Source organism: Mustelus asterias, chromosome 11 (genome assembly GCF_964213995.1).
Source record: "Mustelus asterias chromosome 11, sMusAst1.hap1.1, whole genome shotgun sequence".
NCBI lineage: Eukaryota > Metazoa > Chordata > Chondrichthyes > Carcharhiniformes > Triakidae > Mustelus > Mustelus asterias.
This window is the reverse complement of record NC_135811.1, coordinates 52,262,324-52,287,495: the sequence shown is the minus strand read 5'-3', so window position 1 is coordinate 52,287,495 and position 25,172 is coordinate 52,262,324. Positions and strand designations below refer to the sequence as shown.

Sequence of the window (25,172 nt, the reverse complement as noted above, 5' to 3'; positions counted from 1 at the left end):
ACTCCCCCATTAACAATGACAAAAAGGTAAGACCTATGTATGGTTTTTAATAAGATAAGTTTTTAATTATAGTCAATGTATCCAAATAAGAAATAGAAAAGACTTCCATAAGTTAGGTGTTTCTATCCATTATGTGAAAACTCATTCTTTTGTGGTTTGGTTTTTCAACCCAATAAGAATATTTCTCAGGGTTCAGTCAGTACACTTGGGAGGTCAAACCGGTTCCATGGATGGAAAGGCTCAGGAAACCTTGATCTAATACATCATTAAACAAGTTCAAATGTGGTCCTCTATTTTTGTTTCTAATTTGTTCTCCCTTTTCGTGGATTCATTAAATAATTCCTGTTTCAGCTTTCCTCCTGTTGCTCCTGTCACGCTATCAAAACACTGCTCCTCAAACTTGTCCTACCTCTTATTTTTTTTTCCATCATCTCAGGCATCTGACTAAATATCCAGATCAATTTTGCCCATTTTTCTCATCCCTACTGTCTGATTGAGCTGTCATGCACTAATCTTTAAAGTGCCAGGAATAAGATCACATATCCAGGCCACTATTTCCCTGCAGATTGCTGAAGCCTTTGGCATCAGCCAGTAATCCCTTGCTGTGCTGCTGTGTAAAAATATATCAGATATTCACCTGATTACATCTATGATGCGGCAAGTCAATCATCACCAATGATAAGCTTATAAGAAAGGATGAAAGTCTAGTTTGAGCCAATAAGAACCCATTATTCTCTTAAAGGTTCAACCATCATTCATTTAAAAGTGATTTCTCAGAGGAAGAATAATGAATGAAGTACTGATTTTTTTTCAAGACTTAATTTGATGTAGTAAATATAGCTTGGGTGAAAAAATATAAAATTAAAGTACGATTAAAAAATAAGAGAAAGGGAATCCGGGGAAAGTTTATTTATTAGTATCATGACCATAGAAACCCTACAGTGCAGAAGGAGGCCATTCGGCCCATCGAGTCTGCACCGACCACAATCCCACCCAGGCCCTACCCCCACATATTTACCCGCTAATCCCTCTAACCTACACATCCCAGGACTCTAAGGGGCAATTTTTAACCTGGCCAATCAACCTAACCCGCACATCTTTGGACTTGCATTAACACTGCAATGACGTTACTGTGAAAATCCCCTAGTCACCACACTCCGGTGCCTCTTTGGGTAAATGGAGGGAGAATTTACCATGGCCAGTCCACCTTACCAGCACGTCTTTCGGACTGTGGGAGGAAACCGGAGCACCCGGAGGAAACCCACACAGACACGGAGAGAACGTGCAGACTCCACACAGACAGTGACCCAAGGCTGGAATTGAACCCGGGTCCCTGGCGCTGTGAGGCAGCAATGCTAACCACTGTGCCATCATGCAAATGGAGAGTGGGGTTGATCAGAACTCAATTGGTTTGAATAGTACTGGACGAGGAGTAATTTCCTCAAACTAAACATTGAGAAGACTGAAGACATTGGATGCGATTTTCTGCTTGTACCCACCCAAGACAGGAAATTCCTGCCAGAGGCCAATGGGCCTTTTAAATGGTCCATTAAATTTTCTATCCCACCCCCAATGATTCCCGCAGCAGGTGGGACTGGTCAACCTACTTTGGCACTTGTCAAAATCTTTGTTCCCTGGCCATTGATTCCATCCTCCCCTTAGCCACTGCCTGAAGTTAAATCAGACCATTCATGACCTCGGTATTTGTTTTGACCACAAGGTGAGCTTCTGACCACATGTCCATTCTATCAGCAAGAATGTCGTCTTCTACCTCCCTTACATAGCCCTGTTCCATCCCTGCATCTGAAATTACTCTGAAACCCTCATCCATATCTTTATTGCCTCTAGACTTGACTATTTTAATGTGTTCCTGATTGGCTTCCCATTTTCCATCCTTGTGCTCATTCAAAATTCTGTTTGCCACATATTAATTCACATCAAGTCCCGTTCATCCATTCTTCCTGACTCACCTCAATCTAATTCTTGAAGCTGACTAACTCTTAGAAATGTTACAGAGAGAATAGGATGGCTGTGAGATTCCACCTTTCCTGAAGGACTGATCGAGTAAACAATCTGTTCGTCTGTGTGTGTGCCATTTTCTAGGCTAACGATAAGAGAAGAAGGTCACAGAGAATTTGGGTGGTGCAGTGTCGCACAAATTCTCTTCGCTGCCTCCATGGATGAATTCATCATTCTTTTTAACTTTTGCTTCTGCCCTTGTAGAAGAAACAAATGAAAGCATTTTCAGTTTACATAAAGACAGCAAGTGGTTAGCACTGCTACCTCACAACGCCAGGGACCCGGGTTCAATTCTGGCCTTGAGGGGCTGTCTGTATAAAGTTTGCACATTCTCTCTGTGTCTGCGAGGGTTTCTTCCGGGCGCTCCAGTTTCCTCCCATAGTCCAAAGATGTGCAGGTTAGGTAGATTGGGCATGCTAAATTGCCCCTTAGTGTCCCAAGATGTGTAGATGAGGTGGATTAGCAGGGTAAATGAGCAGGTTTATGGTGATGGGATGGGCAAGATGCTCTTTTGGAGAGTCAGTGCAGACTCGATGGGTTGAAAAGCCTCCTTCTACACTATAGGGATTCTATAATATAACTCCATCTTTAAACGATTCCATCCTCCTCAAATTCAGTTGCAGTGCTTTAAGGGCTGTTGTAGTGTAAGTCTGCACCCTCTGTACCACCACCATTTTACCAAGAAATAAGAGAGGGAGGATTCCTGGATCAACATTTTGGAGCAAAGACCATATTAACCTCCACATGCTCTATATCAACCATTTCAGCATCCCCAGCTACAGGGGTTACATTCTGCCAGTCATTTCAATTCAACCACATGCTGACAGAAGTTTCCAGTTATTCAGTTTCTGCTGTTTGCACAAAAACTGGCTCAGATATTCCAAAATTGAATCCTTCCTTTTAGTAACTTTCAGATCTTTAGTCCTTCTTCCCTGTATTCATCCTATCCAAACATATAGTTTGAAATAGGTCACAACAGACTATTTATACCCACCACATTTAATGCGCAATCTCCATGAGCTTTGTTCCTTACCCACACAAACTGCTTCAATTTTTATTCAATATTGTAATCATCCATATCAAATATTTGTTTTTTTTTTAAATCTAGGGGTGGTATGTGGCACAGTGGTTAGCACTGCTCCCTCACAGCACCAGGGACCCGGATTTGATTCCCAGCTTGGGTCACTGACTGTGTGGAGTTTGCATGTTCTCCCTGTGTTTCCGTGGGTTTCCTCCAGGTGCTCCGGTTTCCTCCCACACTCCAAAGATGTGCAGGTTGGGTTGATTGGTCATGCTAAATTGCCCCTTAGTGTCAGGGGGATTAGCAGGGTATTTACATGGAGTTATGGGGATAAGGCCTGGGTGGGATTGTTGTCAGTGCAGACTCGATGGGCCGCATGGCCTCTTTCTGCACTGTAGGGATTCTATATTCCCACATTTATGTCTCAAATTCTGCACCACAAGTGTTTACGCGAGTGGTTAACACAATCAGTTAAAATTCCAGCAGTTGAAATTCCTCCGTTGCGCTCTATGTCCCTTGTGCTTTGCTTCCATGGAAGCACTAAAGTGACAGATTTTGTTGGGATTACGCCCCATGGAGAGGGGACCAGGAAATCTTGGTGAGGAGGTAAGGGCGGATCTACTGGAGTGTGAATGGGGTAGTTTCCCAGTACACTTCCCAATATGGCCCAGCAGTATGCATTCATGGTAAGAGCAGACTCAGGTTCTAATATGGACCATGTGATGACCGCAGTACTGAGTAGGTAATCAATCTCATTTGGGCAGATGCTGTAGATGGTACTAACGATCCACCTTCACAATTTGAGATAGGTATGTTCTGTTCTCCCATGCCTGCAGCAGCAGAGAGGGCTCTCTGGCACATTACCTCCTGACTGTTAAATAGTTACAAACTCATAAATAGTCCAATTTAAACTTTCTGAGTCATGCAACTCAATTGGTTTGTACCTTTGTAATTGTCTGCACATATTCAAAGTGTGTGTCATTATGCATCATTTGCTTTTCTCAAGAACATTAGATGATCAGTCAAAGTAACATTTAATTAGTGAAACAGAATTGCAAAGAGTAACACGGTAATGCAAATGACTCTCATATATTGAGACTGTCCCTTAATGCTCCTTATCAAGCCCTTCACTTTCATAAGTTATATAACAACAATTACTGAGGTAACTTTATTCAAGTAAAAACTGAAGTGTAAATGGAGGGCATCAAAGTCTGAATTCGTTTTCTTTTTCCCCACACGTAAAGTTAGATACTTAGTTCATAACTTCAGCTCTATTGTGGCAATGCACATCTTCTAAGCTCCCACAATCTTTATGGAGTCGAGCCAGCTTTTCAAGGAGTCTTGGTTCATGGCCCCGCTGAGGTGTTATGAACTATTGTCTGGATGAGAGAACCTTTTGAAAGGTAAATTCAAAAGGTGATTGCCATGCCCTACTGCCAGCCTATGTCCTTCCACTTACCCCCAGGCTTCCCTTACATGCCATGCCAACATATGTCACTCCATCCACCCCCATGCCCATCATACCCCATGTCCATCATACCCCCATGCCAATCTATTGTACTTTCATAGTATAGGAACCCTACAGTACCAGTAGCATGTTTGGAAACACTTTTAAAAATTGGTTGTTCATTCATAACTTTCAACTTTGTCAAACAAAATAGCTATTACTACAGCTAGAGAAAAGTGTCAATCATCCAGATTTTTAAAGTTTCAATAGCAGAAACTACAAGTGTTTGACACCTCTTTATCTTATAAAAATCAACACTGCATTAGTCACAGAGCGAGAGATGTCAATCAAGTAATGTTTTATGTTGGGTGCAGCTGTGTCAACATACTAATGGATGTCTGGGCTCTCAGCCAAGAATGCGCACTGAGGCTTTGAGAATGAGAAGAGGGGCATTGGTTGACAGGGAGAATATGTGGGGCTATGGGGAGCAGGTGGGCGGCATGAGTTAGCAAGGATGGGGCATGGTGAGTATGGGTGTGGGCAGATGGGTGAAGGCTGTTTCTGGTTTATCGTTATGATTACAACTGGGACACAGTCCTGGAGCACTGAGGTTGGCCTCTTAACTAGCCTGCCTCAACACCTCCAAAATCTTTGCAGGGGCGGTGAAATGGAAATCCCACCTTGGTGGACATTTTCTCCTGAAACAGGCACAGCGATCCTGGAAATTTCCTGACGTCTGCTACCCACCTCTAGAACGAAAATCCAGCCAATCACTTTGAAAGTTTTGGCCTTACCCATGGTTGCCACTTTGGCTCTCATGATTTGCTGCTCTTCCAATTCCTAATGCACCATCCAGATTCCTCCTCCCTATATCCCTACTGTGATCAAATCTAGGCAGTTTGCATTGTCTTCAATTCAAACTTATCCTTTACCAGGCCTCAAAGGAATGAGAGCTCTGAGGTTTCCCCTGTCACTCTATTGTTTCCCTCCAAGTTTGAGCAAAACCAAATCACTGCTTCCCAATTTTTCAAAACATCTATTTTACATTTTTCAACCCCAGCCGCAATGCTTCAACTTTTTAACAGAAGAGAGAAGAAAAAGACAGAATGTTTGGGATAAAGGAGACTAAATATTAGATACCTTTACTGTTTATATAATTCAGTTTTTACACGAAATATCACCTGTTGTAACTTCTAACCTTTACCAGACCAGTGTGATATTGATCTGGTTCCCAGCTCTAAAACACCCACAATAAATACGGCAGAATGCCTAATCTCTGGCCAGAAATAATCTTTAGCAAATGACAAATTGATGTACATTGCATATCAAAGCAATCAGTGGGCAAGATTCTCTGGCCTCCCCTCAGCGCTTTTCTTGGCAGAGTGAGGTAGTGTGCCTTCACTGATGGTACGATAGTCCAGTCCCGCCGCCATCAATGGGAATTCCCATTGAAGCCACCCGAGGTTGCTGGGAAACCTGCAACAGAAATTGTGCTGCCAGTGAAGCCAGAGAACCCTCTCAAAATAAGCAGTTAGGTTCTCTGGCCTCCCCTCAGCGTTTTCCTCAGCGGCGGGATCTTCAGGTCCTGCCGCTGTCGATGGGAATTCCTATCAAAGCCACACCGTGCAGCCGGGAAGCCCATGGCAAGGGGTGAACCACCAGTGGGACCAGAGAACCCGCCGGTGTGATCGACTGCAGAATTCTGGCCTTGTGTATTGAATCCTAACGATAAATCACTTGAGCTGTACTTTTTAACCAACGCAGAAGGTTTTCTTTTTGCCTCTTAGCAGTGAAGGGTTAAAATCTGATTGACTGGTTAAACATCGGAGTGCAACAATTAAAGCATCCTTCAAGTTTTGTGCATTGGTTAGCATAATAAAATTATCTGCTGTAGCCTTGCAAAAGAATTAAGTGCATCACTGTTCTGAGATGCCAGATGCAAGATAATATTAAGTAGCCTTTTTGTAAACCTCAAATTATCCCCCTTGATAAATCTACATATTAATTCCTCATTACTTTCACATCAGAGGACAATTGGAGTAATTTGCTTTTGATCATCATATGCTGGCACTGAATTCTAATTTTTAGCCTATGCAGATTGTGACTTTATTCATGACAATAAATCACCAATCATGCTTTTCTTTTCCTCCCCTGTGTACCCAAATATTTTTTTCCTGAAATACTGTGCACCTTTTTTTGTTGTTTTGGTTTCCCTTTTAAATGTAAATCACACGAGCTAATTGCAGAACATAATTTAAGTTGTTGCAATTTATAATTTCCCAAGATGTTGTGTTGCTTTTATTTGGTGGAAAGCATTGTACACAACACTGTTCACAAGCTTCCAGTTCTAAGATATTCAGTGTAATGTGAGATTGTTCTGAGAAAGCACAGTGGATTATTGCACTTCTAAATCAGGACTTTTCACTTGTATGGATAGACTAAATCCCCATACATTTCCTTGCCTTGGTTACCCATTTGAGAATTCTTTTAATATTTTTCTGGATAAAAGGTTGCATTGTAAAACTTGGTAATGTTCACTATAAAACAAGTGCAATGCCAAAAATACAAATGAGTCTGGTGTGTATAATAATTCAGGACAAACTAAAGAGCAGCTTTTACTCGGCCATAGCTTTTGCAATAATTCGTACCGGCTCTGGGTGTCTTGTGGCGCAGTCGAAGGCATTCCTACCTCTGGACCAGAGCTCTAGGTTCAAGTCCCACTCCAGGACTTGATGGTGATGGAAGGTATGTCCATGAAGTGGCTAAACATGTTGATTATCCAACTGCAAATCGTCCATGGCAGGCAGCAAGAGTGGGAAGATTGCCTGCTCAGCCAAAACCTGCAGAAAGCTAATGGCAAACCACTACAGCACTTTGGCAAGTCTGACTATGGACATTACAACCCATGATTGCCATTAGGGCATGGATCCTGAAGAGAGAGAGATAATACTGGCTACTCTTAAAAAAATATATAATAATTCTCTTAAATTAGGTTTTCCTAGTAAAATGTTTAAATAGTATTTAACTTTATAGTTGTAAAATAAGTCCAGATTTTAATCTTTTTTTTTGAATTATGATGGTTGCCAGGCATATTAGTCACGTAGCTCCAGGGTGGTAGAGCTGTTTATGTCAATTGCATGCTAATGCAATCTACCACACTATTCTCTTAGCTAGAATGAGGCACAAATGATTACTATAACAATGTGAAAGCTTCATTTTTATATTAGTGATGTTAAAGGTTAAACTGCAACTTTAATGCTATTAGTTAATAACCACAGCACATTAGTATCTTTTTAATGGTTTCAACTTAAATTTTGATGACATTTTAAAACGTGTTATCTCTATGCAATTCTTTGCAGGAGGGGATATGGACAACAGGAGGTAAGAATCTCCTGTATATTTTTGCTGATGGTTCATCTTCTTGTATGTCTTTTACTTCAGATAACTGATGTTTAAAACTCATCTGAAGAAAATCCAATATTTACCTCTTTTACCACCTCCTCCTCTTTGTTCTTTTTTTCCCTTACATCTCTTTGCCAGCAACAGCAATTACTGAGGCCCTCACTTCTCAGACCTGAGGTACAATAGTCTGTCTTTGTGTTAATAATTAATCAAAATCTTCCCACGAGTTAACAGATATACATATCTGCGTTCAGAATATCCACGCTTCCAATTATTTGTCTGTTTCTTGATTTGCATTTCTGGTGACTGATAATAAAAGATTAATTCGGTCACACATGAACACAAATACTCATTCTGGTCCTTATCTGAATGACAGGAACTCTCCATGGAATCGGGCATTGATCCTGGTCAGGACTACTATGCACAGGATTACTACAATTATGAGCCTGGGTAAGCTCTTCTGTGTGAAGCTTTTAGAAATTTTTAACGGCCTATCGAGTTTATCTTCTCAGAACCCTACCAAGAGAGATTAGAAAGAGAACATCTGAGGCTCTGAATGTATAATGTGTATAGGTTAAGGCTCTACAAATCATAACTGATTGTTTTAAATTGAGCCATCCTTTTTTTATCGTCTTGCAATGAAAGCTTTCACTCAGCGACAATGTCCAGGAGAAACACAATGGAGGATTCACTAACTTCTCGTTTTTCACCTGATGGCAGGTGACAGGCACAGGGAGCTTGGTGGGCTCTTTGGGCAGCCATTTTGAGTGCCATATTCAATTTTCAGGCTGCTCTTTTAAAATGGGCACCCATTACTTCTGTTGAAAGTTAACATTAACACTTGGTGTTCTGTGATTGTTTTTTTAAATCATACATTCGGAACAGAATGGGTTGACAGCCTCCATTAGAAAGCCATTAATTGCAAAACTGTGATATTCTTCACACATGTGTAGATGTACAATACAGTAAGGTTTTTGCCTTGACTTATCAGTAAAATACGTTAGGGCCTGATGCTGGGGTAGTGGGAATTTCTATTTCAAGGCAGGCAGGTGGGGTGCAGTAGAAAAGGGCAGGAGATATTGGAACTCAGCCCAGAACAGGTATGATGTTGCATGCAGACATGGGGAGAATGTACAAACTCCACACAGACAGTGACCCAAGGCTAAAATTGAACCCAGGTCTCTGGCTCTGTGAGGCAGCAGTGCCACATGCCACCTATAGATTTTTTTAAAAACTATAAAGAAAAGTTTTATATGGATGCAAGAATGATGTATCCTCTGGCTAGGGCAGTGTGGGGGATGGGGGGGTGCATCTAGAACAAGGGGTGACATTCTCAAGAAACAGGTAAGGCCATTTAGTTCTGAGATGGGGAGAAATTTCTTCACTCAGAGGGTGGTGAACCTGCGGAATTCTCTACCACAGAAGGCGGAAGGATGTCGAGACCAAATCACTGAATATATTTAAGAAGGAAATAGACAGATAGATTGATGGTATCAAGGGGTATGGGGAGGGTGTGGAAATATGGCGTTGAGTTTGAGAATGAGTCATGATCATATTGAGTAGTGGAGCAGGCTCGAAGTGTCAAATGACCTACTCCTGCTTCCATTTTCCATGTTTCTCTGTTTCTATGCACCAGTCTAGAGGCTGGAAATGTTTTCAGATCTAGGCCTCATTTGGATTGATGCGCGATTAATTCACTCGGGCGGCTAGGACATACCTGGGAATAAAGGCTTTTATTCACAACAAGAATAGAGCATACTGCTTAACAATACTATCCCAGACTGAGGGCTACTAGGAAGTAGCAGTGACCTTTATACTCCTGTAAGAAGGTGGAGCCAAACGGAGTGTACCACAGAACAATGCTAACAGGTGGAACACCCCAACCCTAACCCCAACAGTAACATATGTACAAGTACCCATAGTGGTAACCATCTATGGTTCACCACATGGCTGTTATTGACAAAATGCATCATTGTAGTTTGGCACTTCTGGATTTTTTTGTGATGCTTGCGCAACCCTCTAAATCAACATAAATGTTAAAATACTCTCACACCTCTGAGTCTCCAAGTTCACTTCTTCCCGGCACCCCTAACTCCTCCGACTCCATTCAACCACTCCCCTCCTGTCTCCCTGGCTTCTCCCTCCCCAGTGCTCAGCTCTCTGGCAGCACCCCCGGCTCCTCTGCCCCCATCACACCACCCGCTCCTCCCACCCCGATGCCATACCCACTGGCCACTCCTGCTCCTGTACCTCCTCCAGCAAAACCAGGCTTCTCTTCACCCTGGCTCCTCAGTACAGATGCTGGCAGAATCAAAATCAGTTGATGGAAGGGAAAAAGCAGGTACATCAAATGTTGTTTCTGGCATCAGCAGAAGTGAGGAGCTGGGGTGGAAAAGAGTCAGGGGTGCTGAGTATGCAGGGGAGGTGCAGGACTCACGGTGCTGGATACGTCGGGTAGGAGAGGAGAGGCGGCAGGGTCACTGAGGGAAGTGCTGAATTGATGCTGAAATTAAGACGTATATACAACTACATTGCCAGCCTTAAATAAGAGTTCTAAAGAGTCAAGAAACACTTAGCTGTCAAAGAAGTGATCACAAGCCTCAGGGAGTGTGTCTTCAGCTTGTGCCATCTAAAGTGGGTGGGATTTTGCTGGCCAATGTGCCATGCTGCTAGACCTCTCCACCGACTTTGCCATTAGATCCATACTACAACCCAGAGAGCAAGTTCCCTCTGTAGCCTACGCCGTGTACCTGTTCATGCATTCAGCAATGAATGCCTCTGCTTTGTCACCCACCAGATGATCCAGACATGTCTGCAATCTACACTGGACGATCTAACGGGTGGTGCCTTCTGGCAGACTGGGTGATAGTAGTGACAGGGTGGGGGAGATGGGTGGGGGGGGGGAGAAGTGGGATATGTCCTGTACTTGGTCACTGAAACAGGCAGGAAAGCTGTGCCTATCCATACAAAAAATTATTTTCTTTGTTAGAAATGTATCTTTTCCTGAGCAGACTGCCCAATGACTGTAACAAGCATACGAGGCATGCAATGATTTAGAATCATTTTAAAATTGCAATTAGGGCCCTAAAATTGCCCCTGAACCTCCACTAACATACTTAAACAACCTCCTAGCTAATTTGGACAAGGTTATTGGACATTGATTTCAAGGCCTGTGTGAAAGTTTAACCAGGGAGCAAATTGGTGTCCAAAGTATCCATCTGTTCCCTCTCCAATGGTCGACCTTTTCTCAAGCAAAGAAAGGACATCAGGAGGCTGAAAATCTCTCCATCCTCCTTGACATGATCAGATCTCTCACTGGCAAGCTGTCAATATTAGGTAACCAGTCTTTGCAAATTCAAGTGGGTGAGAATAGTTGAGACTGAGTTGGATACCCATCTACACCCGCCAACGAGTGCATGGTCCACCCAACACAATGTGACAAGATGCTCTCCGCATGTGCAGGCCTCAGTTTATTTTTTTATTTCTATTGCAACCCAACATTTGTATTTCTCCTCTGCTATGGGGTTTCAAGGTAACCACAGCAGAGCAAACAGGATTCAATAATCATCCACGCATTCGGGCACAAAATGTTTGTGTTTCCAACAATGTTTGTGTTACCATTGATGGAATGGTAAGCCCTCATGCCCGGATTCTATCTGTCACCCCATCATAAAAGTGCCATTGACATTGACTTCATCTTAGTACAGCTAACCTGCATTTGTAAGTGAAGAAAGATAAAGTTACGAGGGTGAAGAAATAATTATGCTACGCGGAGTAATGAGCTAATCATGTACTGGGTTATCAGTAATGATTGATATATGGAAGCGATTTCACTCCAAGTCTGCAATTACCTACTCACAAATAGAATTGTGTCACATAAGCAAAAGGTACAATGTTGTCCTAACCTTCAGGAGATTTAGATTTTAAGCCGACTCAGACCTTCACTTAAAAAGGTCCGAAAATGTAGGAAACGGCGATAGTATCAGTTTGCTTCGAATGCAGCTATCTGCTACAGGGATATTCACTTTTCTGTCTGCAATATGTTGTAAGAACACAGAGATCGATACCCTGACATCAAGGCAACCAGATAAATTCTTAGCCTTTACCTCTGTTCCTCATCAAGAACTGTCTGGAGTTTACCACCCCGTGTATGCATAAGAGTTAATGATGTCTAAACTTGGCTCACCAAGCAGCCTCACATCATCAAACAGTTTGAATTATATTGGAATTAAAAGCAGTTCAGTACACCACAGTAATTCAGCAGTAACTGCAGTCTGGTAATAAATTTACCATTGATGTTAATGCCTGAGATTGATGTTGACTGGTCAGATTAATTCAGTATTAGGCTCCTTATAAAGCTGAGAAGCCTAACAGCATCTGATAACAATTCCATTGAATGGAACAAAGTCTACGGGGTAGAAATTACATTCGCCCTGTGGTACCAAATGGGCGATATCGTTCAGTCGCCTGCAATGCCTGATATCCAATTCCATTGACTGTGGTGGAGCTGGACATCCGATACTGCGCTTCCCAGGTCGTGGATCCGTTATCACCAATTTTGTGCCACTGTTCGAGATTAAATTTCCACCCTAATTTCCATCCAGTTAGCAATGATTCCAGATGTTGCATGACCTTGCCCTTCCAAACTGGTATGAATGAATCAATTGTCCTTTCCGATGGTGTAGATGTTCTTTGCAGCATTCTATATAAATAAACACATTTAATTGTTGTTCCTGGGACCCAAACTAGGTCCGGCTAAAATTAAAAACTGGTGGTTGGATGTCAATATCAATGCTATGATTTATTTGATTCAACTTGATTAGATAGGTAAAGTTTTAACAGCACAACATAAATGAATTAAAAACTAAAAGTTGATGTCTTCCAAGAGTGTAAAATTGTAACACTTAAGCTGTGATTAAAAACAAAATCTGGAGCTTTGTCCTGACAAAAATGAGACTGGGAAAATAGTTGAATTTGCCTTTGATTTATTCAACCAGTCTGCTTTGTCAAAGTATTTTAAGAGCATGTCAGTTATTGTTTGAATTTAATATGCTTCAAAGGCAAACTACTGGGCGATAACTCTCTGAATAATTAAACCATTTAAATGAGGTTTTTGCTTTTGTCGTGTTATTTATCACTATTCCTGTATAATATAGTGTAGCTAGCTATTGTTATATATGAAAACTAGCAGTTATTTAAAAGTGCTCCATCTTATCTAAGGTTACATGATGCTTAATAACTGTTGTTTCCACTTGTTTTATATTGTAACACCTTTATCATTGAACAATTTATCTCATAGATAGCAGATAGATGTTATTGGATCCTGCTTCAAGTATGCTTTGCATTGTATGTTAAAAAGTTGTGCAAAATTGCAGATTAGATGATGTGATCTATAATTGGTGGAAGTTTACTTCTTAAGCAATAAGACACCACATGTAACTTTTGCTGCAACTTCTGCAAAAAGTCAGATTTACGGCAAAATAGCATGGCACGGTGGCACAGTGGTTAGCGCTGCTGCCTCACAGCACCAGGGACCGGGGTTCGATACCCGACTTGGGTCACTGTGTGGAGTCTGCACGTTCTCCCCATGTCTGCTTGGGTTTCCTCCGGATGCTCCGATTTCCTCCCACAGTCCGAAAGACGTGCTGGTTAGGTAAATTGGTCAACCTAAATTCTCCCTCAGTGTACCCGAACAGGTGCCGGAGTGTGGTGACTAGAGGATTTTCACAGTAACATCATTGCAGTGTTACTGTAAGCCTACTTGTGACACTAATAAATCAACTTTAAACTTTAAAATCTGCTCTAAACCCTAAGTAAGCAGTAACTTTCGATTGCATCAACCATCTTTTGCTGATCAGTCTGACAAAAACTGAGAGTTTAAATACCTTGTAGAATCTGGTTTTTTTTGTCTGAAGTAAGAAAATATGACACATCATTCTGACACCAATTCTAGGTATGAAGTGCCACAGTATGGAAGTCGGCGCAGATTAATCTCCCCATCCGGAATGTATGATGACTATGGAGAGGTGGTGATGGAAGATGATGGTGGCTATTATTACAGTCCACAGGGATCAAATGCAGATGCAGAGGTAGTTATATACAGAAATCTGTTTTTCATTTCGGTTTTTATACATGGCTTTTTACGGATGAGAAATATTTTAAATTGAGAAACGTCCACAATTTAGTAAGAAATGCCATCATTAGTTCAAAACAGGCACACTGTATTTTATGTTGGTACACTATAATCTTCATAGGAGATGATGTAAATGCTGGTGTTTTCCATACCTCAGTGCATTCACTCTGCTTTGTTGAGATGTATTAAATTAGAATATGATTTTAATTAGCATTTCAATCAATACACAATATCTGAAACATTACTTACTTATTTTACTTTCTCATATTGATGGATAAAATAAGAGTAAAAGAAGCAGATAAACCCCTTCAGCCTTTCCACCAAACTCTAGGTTCTAGTGGTTATGGTACAGGACTAACAATCCAGGAGATTGAGAATTCAGATCCCACTGGGGAAAGCTGCAGAACAGAATTAAATAAGGCTTGTAATCTGCAGAAATGTTTGTAGGAGTTGTTCAATTGTTGTAAAATATTAGCTGGTTCACTAATGGTATTTAGAAAAGGAAGCACACTTGCTTGTTAAGGGAAAAGCCAGCAAATGGTTCTAGTTCCTAAGTTATTATAGAATAGGACCCCTACAGTGCAAAAGGAGGCCATTCAGCCCATTGAGCCTGCACCAACAACAATCCCATCTAGGCCCTATCCACGTAACCCCATGTATTTACCTTGCTAAACCCCTTGACAGTAAGGGGCAATTTAGCATGGCCAATTAACCTAACCCGCATACCTTTGGAGTATGGGAGGAAACCGGAGCGCCCAGAGGCTCCACAGACACAGGGAGAATGTACAAACTCCACACGGTCACCCAAGGCCGGAATTGAACCTAGGTCCCTGGCGCTGTGAGGCAGCAGTGCTACCACTGTGCCACCGTGCCACCCTATAACTTCCAACTTCTTGAACTGCTGCAGTCCATCTGGTGCAGGCACACCCACATTGCTATTAGGGATGGAGGTACAACTCAAGCAACAATGAAGGAATGGCAATATAATTCCAAGTCAGGATGGTATGTGGTTTGATGGGGAGCTTGCAGGTGCTGGTATTTCCATGCAGGTGCTGGTATTTCCATCCACCTGCTTCCCCTGTCCTTCTGGGTGGTAGAGGTTGTGGTTTGAGAAGGTGCTGTTGAAAGAGCCTTGGTGACTTGCTGCAATGCACCTTATAAATGGTACACATTGCAGACACTGCATGCCACAGGTGGAGGAAGTGGATGTTTAAAGTGATACATAGGGTACCAGTCAAGCTGGTTGCTTTGTCCTTGATGGTGTCTAGCTTCTTGAATGTTATTGGATCTGCATCAAACCAGTGGAGTGTATTCCATCACACTCCTGCTTGTGCTTTGCAGATGGTGGACAGGTTTTGGGGAGTCAGGAAATGAGCTATTCCAGTAATTGAAAAGATGTAACTGTCCTGGTCAACAAGTGACTCTAGTCTCATACAATATCCTTGACTCATAATATTCTCAGAACAAATTGTCGGAGTATTCCCCATTTTTCCAGATTCCACACAATAATTTTAAACATTTTGGAAATCTCTCCAGTGGAACTGGCCAGAAAAGACATGCGAAAGACTCTGACCAGTTCCATCCTAAAATAGCAATCAGGTATCTATGTATATCATTGGGTCCTGCATATAAATAAGGCCCTTTCATCTAAAAAGGGTAAATACGCCCATTAGTAGGCCCCCCTGCAGACAATTGTCTGAATTGGGGCAATAACCCTATCAACCCTGTTTTGAGATATTACCATCAAATTTCCAAAACTTAAAATAAACCCTGTTAACTATTTTAAATTCTAATAGGATTAGACAGGGTAGATGCAGGAAGAATGTTTCCGATAGTGGGGGAGTCCAGAAGCAGGGGTCACAGTCTAAGGATATGGAGTAGACCATTTAGGACAGAGATGAGAAGTTTCTTCACCCAGAGAGTGGTGAGCCTGTGGAATTCACTACCACAGAAAGTGGTTGAGGCCAAAATATTGTGTGTTTTCAAGAATGAGCTAGATATAGTTCTTGGGGTTAAAGGGATCAGGGATATGGGGGGATAAAGGGAACAGATTACTGAGTTGAATGATCAGCCATGATTATAATGAATGGCAAAGCAGGCTCAAAGGGCTGAATTGCCTACTCTTGCTCCTATTTTCTATGTTTCTATTTCCAATCCCCTGTTGGGGTGACACGGTGGCACAGTGCTACCTCACAGCATCAGGGACCCAGGTTTGATTCCAGCCTTGGGCCACTGTCTATGTGGAGTTTGCACATTCTCCCCGTGTCTGTGTGGGTTTCCTATGGGTGTTCTGGTTTCCTCCCGCAGTCGAAGGTGTGCAGATTAGGTGATTGGCTATGCTAAATTGCCCCTTTGTGCCCTAAGATGTGTAGGTTAGGTGGATTGGCCATGCTAAGTTGCCTCTTTGTGCCCCAAGATGTGTTGGTTATGGGGAATAGAGGGATAAATGTATGGGGTTACAGGCATAGGGTAAGATGCTCTTTTGGAGAGTTGGTGTAGACTCGATGGGCTGAATGGTCTCCTTCTGCACTGTAGGGATTCTATGATTCAATGCATAAGTAATAATATAAGTTATAAAGACCAGTTCTAAAACTTGGGCCAGAATTCTCCAGCCCCATCGGTGCTGCTAGACAGGACCGAGAATCTGGTGCGCAGCTAAATCTCTGTTCACTGCAGCGGGACCAGAGAATCCCGCTGGCATGAACGGCTGGAGAATCCTACCCTTGGACTACAATCTCTTCAAGCATTTTTGGATGTATTCTTACACTGTGAATATTAAAACATAACAGGATTTTTGTTGGTTTAATGATCACAAGTTTAATTACAAATCTCAACTCCACCACGAACTAACCCAACCCAACCTTGGAGAGACGTAGGATGAGAGGAGACCTATTAGAGGTATGTATGATGTTGAGAGGCATAGATCGGGTGGACTCTCAGAGGCTTTTTCCCAGGGTGGAAATGGCTGCTACGAGAGGACACAGGTTTAAGGTGCTGGGGGGTAGGTATAGGGGAAATGTTAAGAGGAAGTTTTTCACACAGAGGGTGGTGGGCGAGTGGAATCGGCTGCCGTCAGTGGTGGTGGAGGCAAACTCAATAGGGTCTTTTAAGAGACTCCTGGATGAGTACATGGGACTTAATAGGATGGAGGGTTATAGGTAGGCCTAAAAGGTAGGGATATGTTCGGCACAACTTGTGGGGCCGAAGGGCCTGTTTTGTGCTGTAGTTTTTCTTTGTTTCTATGTTTCTAAGAGCTTTATGAAAGGCCTTCTTACAGAGGAAAAAGTAATTGAACATTTGCACTATGCTATGTTCTACTTTCACGATTTCACTTCCCTTACCTTTTAGAGCTCAATTTGTCTTTAAATAGTTTGACTATGAACAGCCCCTCAATATTAATTCCAAAGTTCAGTTCCTCTCAAAGAAACAAAATTACCCCTATCATAACAAAAGCACTTTATATGGGTGAATGATCCTAACAGTGTGTTGGAAACATTCTAGAAATCAGACACATATTTTAGCGCCATTCATCCAGTTTTTCTTTTACACTATATTTTCTTTATCCAATACTTCCTGCAATAAGCACATTACTTCACAATTTAATTTCCTCCCTTAGTTTCTACATCTCAAGCTCTGTTAAATTTTGGATCAAATTTTTTTTTCCTCATCAAAGGCAGATATTTTGATCCCAGCAAGCTGGGTGAAATCTGACTCAGATTCCAAAGAACAATATGTTAGCAAGCTCTACTGCACAATTCGCAAGGCCTCCATCTTTCCTCTTGTGGTCTGATCACTGAGCATGTACAGAATGTTTAAAATGCTTTCTAAATTCTTCAACATGTTGGAGGAATTGAGTGTAGTCGTCCTTCAATGTAATCTGTGGTTTGTGTCAATAAATCATATCATGAAGCTTTATTTTCTCCATCTTTAAGAACACCAGCATTAGGTTTGAGGAAGATAGGCACTGCCTCACTGTCACAGCAAACATTTATCCCTCAAACAACATCAAACAAGACAGATGTTCCATTGTTAGGCCTTATGTGCAATTTGACTGCCGTATTAACCTACATTACAATAGCGATTTTCAAGAATAATTCATTGGCTGGAAAATGCATTGCAAAATACTGAGAATATGAAAATACTGTGACTAATGGAATGGAGTGCCATGTCTATAACTGAAGTGCTTTGTTTGTCCATGATAATTCTGCATATATTGCTTAATATCAGTTCCATTTTCATAATTTCAGGGAATGCATCAAAGCAAAGGTCCTGTTAGGAAAAGCACAAAACAAGAAGCAGGAGATCAGGCTGAAGCAGGGACATCAAGGGGTGATGCATTAGGTCCAAGTGAGGCTCCACAAGCAGGTGCCTCAGGGGCTGTGGGGGAAACAGCAGCAGGAAAGATTCAGGGTGCAGAAGGAAAGAAGAAGCTGAAGAGTGTAGTGCAGATTAGTAAGTTATCAACGGATACCAGCAAACGAGAAACAGGCAGCGAGCAGCTTGTGGAGCCCTCCACCTCCTATCACTCTCGATGGAAGAAAGCAAAAATATTTCCAATGATACTTCAGAAAGTAAAGGTTGGAAGCAAGGATTCTAATTATGCTAAGCTTGTTTCTGCACGCCATGTAGAAAGCAGAGATAGTGTGGTAAGTGGTGACTCAGAAAGTGTGGTTATTGATGGAAATTACTTCCAGAAGTCAACAGTGGATGAGCCAGTGGACAAAAAGAAAATGGGCAAAATGTTGAAGGGTATCAAAATCTCGAAACAACTACAGCCCAGGCGTAAATCGCAAAGCTCTGTCAGTAAGGCTGAAAGTGAACAAGAAGATGGATCTGAAGCTCATACAAGTAGTGGATCTGAAAAGGAAGAAAAAAAATCAAAAGTCTCAATTAGTGTCATGGCAGAGAGTGATGAGGAAAAGAGCAGTGCGTCGGAGGAAGACAGCGATGACCTTCAGAAGAAAAGTCATTCTTCCAAAAAGTCTAGTGATGACTTGTCAGTGAGTAGTGTTGAACAATCAGAAACGGAAGATAAAGACTATCTTAGAGTGACACTAGATCAAGATGAAACAAATGAAAGTACAGTGGATTCAGATGAAGAAAAAGATGATGAGTCAGATGCAACAGAAGACAGCACAAAATCTGAGCCAGAGGACGAGGAATCGGAGGAAGATAAAGAGGATGAAGCTGAATCTGATGAAGAATCCAAAAGTGAAAGCTCTGAAAAGTCTAGTCCCAGAAGTGGACAGACTTCACAAAGCAGGTTATCTGGCACTGAGGGTCAAGGTTCAGTATCGAGTGGATCATCCAAAATTGAATCCACATCACACAGTTTTGATGAACTATCAGATGAATCTGATGAAGATGCTGCCACCAGCACAGTAACAGGGGCAACAGATTCCAGAACTGAGTCCCAGGGAAGCATAATGAGCAGGGATACATCAGTAACAACAGAGAGTAGCTTGATGTCAGATAGTGAGACCAGTCAGAAAACAACAGATGTAAGTAGTTCCAGAGAAAGGTCAAGTATGTCAACTCAAGAAAGTGTAAGTAGCAGGGGAACATCTGCCACAAGAAGTAGCAAGAGTAGTTCACGTGGAATGTTTTCAGCGAGAGGAACCAGTGTAAGTACCTCAGTAACATTCACCAGTGAAACTGAGGATATTATTGAGGAAGAATTGGATGAAGACCAAGTCACCACCTCTGAAGCAGAGGATGAGGATGTTGAAAACAAGATCAGTGAAGACGAATCTGGTGGTGATGGAACAATATCCAGGACAACTGTCAGTCAACAAAATATGTCCGACAGTGTTAGCAGTAGAACTATGAGCACTGACAGTCAGTTGGCAGATGAGCAGCAAGTCAGTTCTGGAAGTAATGCCAGTAAGTCAAGTCATAGTGGGAGTACTGAACAATCTAGCATCAGTGACAAAAGTAGCATTAGCCATAGTTTGACAAGTGCAGCAGTCTCCCATCAGACAGAAAGTTCAGATTATTCTGAGTCACAGAACAGTAAAGCGGGTGATGCAGAGAGCAGGAGTGAAAGTTTAAGCAAAGGAACAGCTTCAGAATATAATGAATACAGTAGTGATCAAGGAACTCTGCAAGAGGAAGAGAGCGAAGAACTGTCAGAACCAGGAACATCACTTTAAAAGGAATTACAGGTGTTAAAAAAGACTATCTAAGAGTGGATTTTGACATTTGCTGTGATTGTTTCTTTAAATGAGTTTATTGTTTAGTCAATGAAGTAATAACACTGGATTGTAATGTTTGCTGTGATTTTTGCTTGTGTGCTGATAATCCAGGTTCATTAAGTTGAAATAATTATACTAGAATTGGTTTCTTCAGCATTTTGTTTTGGTTTGAGTTTGTTTCATTTTTATTGGTCAGAATGATTTATTTCCTTCCATTAAACTCTTTTTTTGCTTTATGTTGGCATGTGTATTTTGAATCAGTCTATCTGGATGTCTTATCAGATCACATTTGGTTCCATTACTGCCTGTAGTTGATTTTCTAAAATTGCTGTGTGAGTTACCAAGTTTGGAAATCACAAAGAATTTTGAAATTACTCGACATCAAATTTTGATGATTTGAGTGTTGTAACATTCCTTCATCACTAACTTTACAGTCAAGGTTTTTCTGATATTATAGCTGTCAAGTCACCCATCCAAGTTCCATTGCTACATTTCCCTTCCCCTAATCCCTAAGTGAACTCCTTTGTCTTCCTCCCATTCTAGCTCAGAACCAACGGTTGCCTCTGGCTTCCTACCCATCCCTCGCTCACACCCTCACCCAAACATTGGTCCTCGTGCACTCCTGACCTTATTCCCATAACATACCTGACTCACCAACTTCCCTTCATGGTCTCCGTTGTGGACAACATCGTAATCACTACCCTTTCCTTGAGCGCTCTCCCTAACCTTTTAAAAAGCCTTCATCACATCAATTGTAAGAAACCCTCTCTCTCTAACCCTCTGCTCTCAATAAATCCTAGCCTAACTAAAACCTACCTTTCCTCTCAAAGGTCCTTGGCTCAGTTGATAACACTCTCACCTCTGTGTAAGTGCACCCCCTCCACAGCTATGTTCACTGCTGGGTGTCCCTGGAAAGGGGTCTGCTGGAACCATCAAGGCCTTCCATACCTGATGGGCACTGCAGGGACTGGGGTGACCCTTTGGTCACATTTTGTTTTGATATTTGAAGTTTCCTTTGAGATTCTGTTTACTTCAGAATCCCTTTAAGAAACAGCATCTTTAATTCATCCCACAGTGTGTTGATTTAGTTTATTTGGTTAACAAAAAAAAGCACCTCTAAGCCAGAGGCTTAGCCTAAGGGTGGAATCTAAACCAAGCAATTGGGGTCTCACCCATTGAATTGTGTTCTGGCTAACATTTATCCTTCAATCAACATCACAAAAACAACTTATCTAACCATCATCACATCACTCACTGTCTGTGGAACCTTGCTGCGTACAAATTGCTATTGCAGTTCCTACAGTACTATTAAGTATGACCCTGTGGACTAAGAGGCCTGAAGAATCATGAGGTAGGCTTGAATACTTCAATAATGGAAGCTGTTTAAGTTGGGCACTCATTCCCAGTCAGGTCTAAGACTGCCCAACAGGACCCACACTGGGCGGAGCTAATAGCCCAGGGGTCACCTGACCCATACTCTTAAAGTGGCAGTCCACACCCCAAACCCAAACATACATATATATACATCACAATTACAATAGGGGCTACACTTCAAAAGTATTTAATTGATTTGAAAGTGCTTTGGGATGCCCTGAAGTCATAAATGGGCTAAATAAATGCAAGTTTTTCTTTAGTAAAGCTATCTCTCTCTCTGACATTTTCATCTCATCATCTGTTGACATGCAGGTAAGTAGGGAAAAACCAGGTAATTACAGGCCAGTAAGTCTAAAATTAGTGGTAAGAAAATAATTGGAAAAAATTCTGAGGGACAGAATTAATCTCCACTTGGAGAGGCAAGGATTAATCAAATAGTCCACATGACTTTGCCGGGGGAGATCACGTCTTACAGATTTGATTGAATTTTTCAAGGAGGTGACTAGGTGTATAGATGAGGGCAGTGCAGTTGACATAATCTGCATGGACTTCAGTAAGGCTTTTGAGAAAGTCCAGTATGGGAAACTGGTCAAGAAGGTAAGAGCCCATAAGATCCAGGGAAATTTGACAAATTGGATCCATAATTGGCTTCGTGACAGGAGGCAGAGGATGATGGTTGAAGGTTGTTTTTGTGACTGGAAACCTGTGCCCAGTGGTGTACTGCAGAGATCAGTGCTGGGCCCTTTACTGTTTGTACTGTACATTAATGATCTGGATGTGAAAGTAGGAGGTGTGACATGGAAATTGGTGCTGTGGTGAATAGCGAGAAGGAAAGTTTTAGATTACAGGACGATGTAGACAGGATAGATAGATGGGCAGAACAGTGGCAAATGGAAAATGTGATATATTTTGGGAGGACTAATAAGACAAGGGAATATACAGTGAATGGTACGATGCTAGGAAGTACAGAGCATCAGAGTGACCTTGGGGTACATGTCCATAGATACCTGAAGGCAGCAGGACAGGTAGGTAAGGTGGTTAAGAATGCTTATGGAATACTTGCCTTTATCAGCTGAGGCATAGACTATAAGAGCAGGGATGTTATGAAGGAGTTGTACAAAACGCTCATTAGACCACAGCTGGACAACTGTGTGCAGTTCTAGTCACCATATTATCGGAAGGATGTGATTGCATGAGAGAGATTCATTAAGATTTTGCCTGGGCTGGAACGTTTCAGCTATGTGTACAAAATTATGAGGGGCATAGATAGGGTGGATAGGAAGGAAATTTTCCCCTTAGTAGATCAATAGCCATGGGGTGTAGATTTGAGGTAAGGGGCAGGAGATTTAGAAGGAATTTGAGGAAAAACCTTTTCACCTAGAGGTACGGTGGAAATCTGGAACTCATTGCCTGAAAGGATAGCAGAGGGGGAAATCCTCACAACGTTTACGAAGTGTTTAGATGAGCATTTGAAACATCATAACATACAAGGATCAAGTGGTGGAAAATGGGATTAGACTAGATACTTGATGGCCGATGCAAATATAATGGACCAAAGGGCCTCTTTCTGTACTGTAAAGCTCTATAACTCCATGACTATGAAGTAGATGTTGCATTATGACAACATCTGGTTAAACTCTCCAGCACCTCTGTTAATCTTGCAACTGCATTTATGCTGTCAACCAATTTTGTTGAAATCTGGCATTGTTCAGTTAAGCATTTTGAAAAGAGAAAGCATCATCTTTGGCTTCCACCGATAACTCTACTCTTGCAGCTTCATATCCCTCCCTGACCACAACATACGTCTCAATCAGACATCTTTGAACCTTAGTCTCTTAGTTGACCCAGAGTTCACCTTCAGACCCTATATCCTTTCCAATACAGGACTGTTTGCTTTCACCTCCATAATCTTGCGCATCTTGACCACTACCTTATCACACTCACTACCACAACTCTGAAATTTGACTCCAATCCATGCTGATCTTTCAGACCTTGCTCATCCAAAGCAGCACTGCTCTTGCTTATCTGACACCAAATTCTACCCCCATTACCCTGGTCTTATTCACTTCCCTCTCTAATGTCCTCCAGCTCTACAACTCCCATGACCTCTCTGTTCCACAGGCTCTGACCCCTTCTTGCCTCTCGCTCCCTCCCTTCATCGCGGATGGTTCTGCTTTCTACAGCCTAGGGCCTACTCTGTAGAATTCCCTTTGCAACTTCACACCCAATTCTGCCCTTCAAAACATGCTTTCAAATCCTTTAAGTCAATCAGTCATTCCTAATCTGTCTCTCTCCAGTTTAATGTCTATTTTCCTGCTACCTCTGTGGTGCATTTTGAAGCATTGTTCTATTAAAAGTACTATAGAAATGCAAGTTACTTTTGAAAAAGGGAAAGTACTGCTTTGGTTGGTCTGTTTTTGATCCAGATAATCTATATATAATTCAAACAAAATCAGACGCCTCGATAGAATGTCAAAAGGTTTTCTAAAATATTTATTTTCCTTCACACAGTGGTCTCGCCATAAACGAGTAAAGTTGGTTGTAGATCGTGAGTATGAAACCAGCTCAACGGGTGAGGACAGTGCACCAGAAGCACAAAGGATTCGTATCAAACACCCAAGTAACCACAGCAACATTAACAGTAATATCTACATTGCTCAAAATGGATCGATCGTAAGAACAAGACGCAGCTGCCCTCCAACCAATGGGAAAGCAACCTCACCTGCAAGGGTAGGAAAACATTTTAAGAAACTGGACAAGCTGGCAGCAACACAGGAAGAAAAGGTCCCGTTGAACAATCCAATGGCCAATGCAACAGCTTCCTGCAGCAATGACAATCTTAACCCAAGGCCATCAAGTAGCTCCATGGCCTCCAGCAGCATGGGGCCTAACAGCTGCTTGTCCAGACTGAGCACAGTAAAGGCAAAGAACGAGAGAGCAAAAAGCACAGATGAACAAGAATCGGCTGTTGACAATGAAGACGTTAAGGAACCATTTGAATCTCACAGTGATCAGACACAATCTGATGAGGAGGAACTATGGATGGGACCTTGGAATAACCTACACATACCAATGACAAAACTGTGATTTAGAATTTTTACTGCTATTACTGAGAAAATTCACTTTTTATGGTACTGTGGAAAAGTAACAATGATTTCCAATTTGTTCACCTCAAGCATATATTTTGATTTATGTAATTTGCATTCAATGCACTCGACAAAGCATCCAGATTTGCAATGTTTACAGAAATGGGTAACATCTTTAAATGCAAAGAACCTCCTCAACATGAGAGAGATTTCATACCCTGACTGTGGCTGTCTTTCAATTGATTTCCCTCACTAAACAGTTGCTAACTTTTCAATAAGATGCTACATTGTCAGAGAGAAGATGTTATTTGCTTGTTCATAGAAGTATAAGTAATAGACTCAGTACTGACACTTGCCCTGCTTGGGGATCACTATGAAGTAAAGCTAAAAATTCATTCTGTGAGGTTCTGAAGTAATTTTGTTCCTTTACATTAAACGTAATGCCGTTCTTATCCATTTTTGCAGATGCCTGCAGATTTCACTGATTTCAAACTGT

The 25,172-nt window shown here is 41.7% G+C and overlaps 1 protein-coding gene across 1 annotated transcript in view; it reads left to right on the top strand.

Moving 5' to 3' along the window:
* pcdh15b (protocadherin-related 15b) overlaps positions 1–24,677 on the top strand; it is a 655,691-nt gene extending 631,014 nt beyond the window's left edge. Inside the window, exons 31-37 of the mRNA XM_078222925.1 lie at positions 7,847–7,868; positions 8,028–8,066; positions 8,266–8,339; positions 13,843–13,978; positions 18,270–20,149; positions 22,250–22,373; positions 24,102–24,677. Of these exons, the coding sequence (XP_078079051.1) occupies positions 7,847–7,868; positions 8,028–8,066; positions 8,266–8,339; positions 13,843–13,978; positions 18,270–20,149; positions 22,250–22,373; positions 24,102–24,677 (2,851 nt within the window). The remainder of the gene's footprint in view (positions 1–7,846; positions 7,869–8,027; positions 8,067–8,265; positions 8,340–13,842; positions 13,979–18,269; positions 20,150–22,249; positions 22,374–24,101) is intronic.
* The last annotated feature ends 495 nt before the right edge of the window (positions 24,678–25,172 follow it).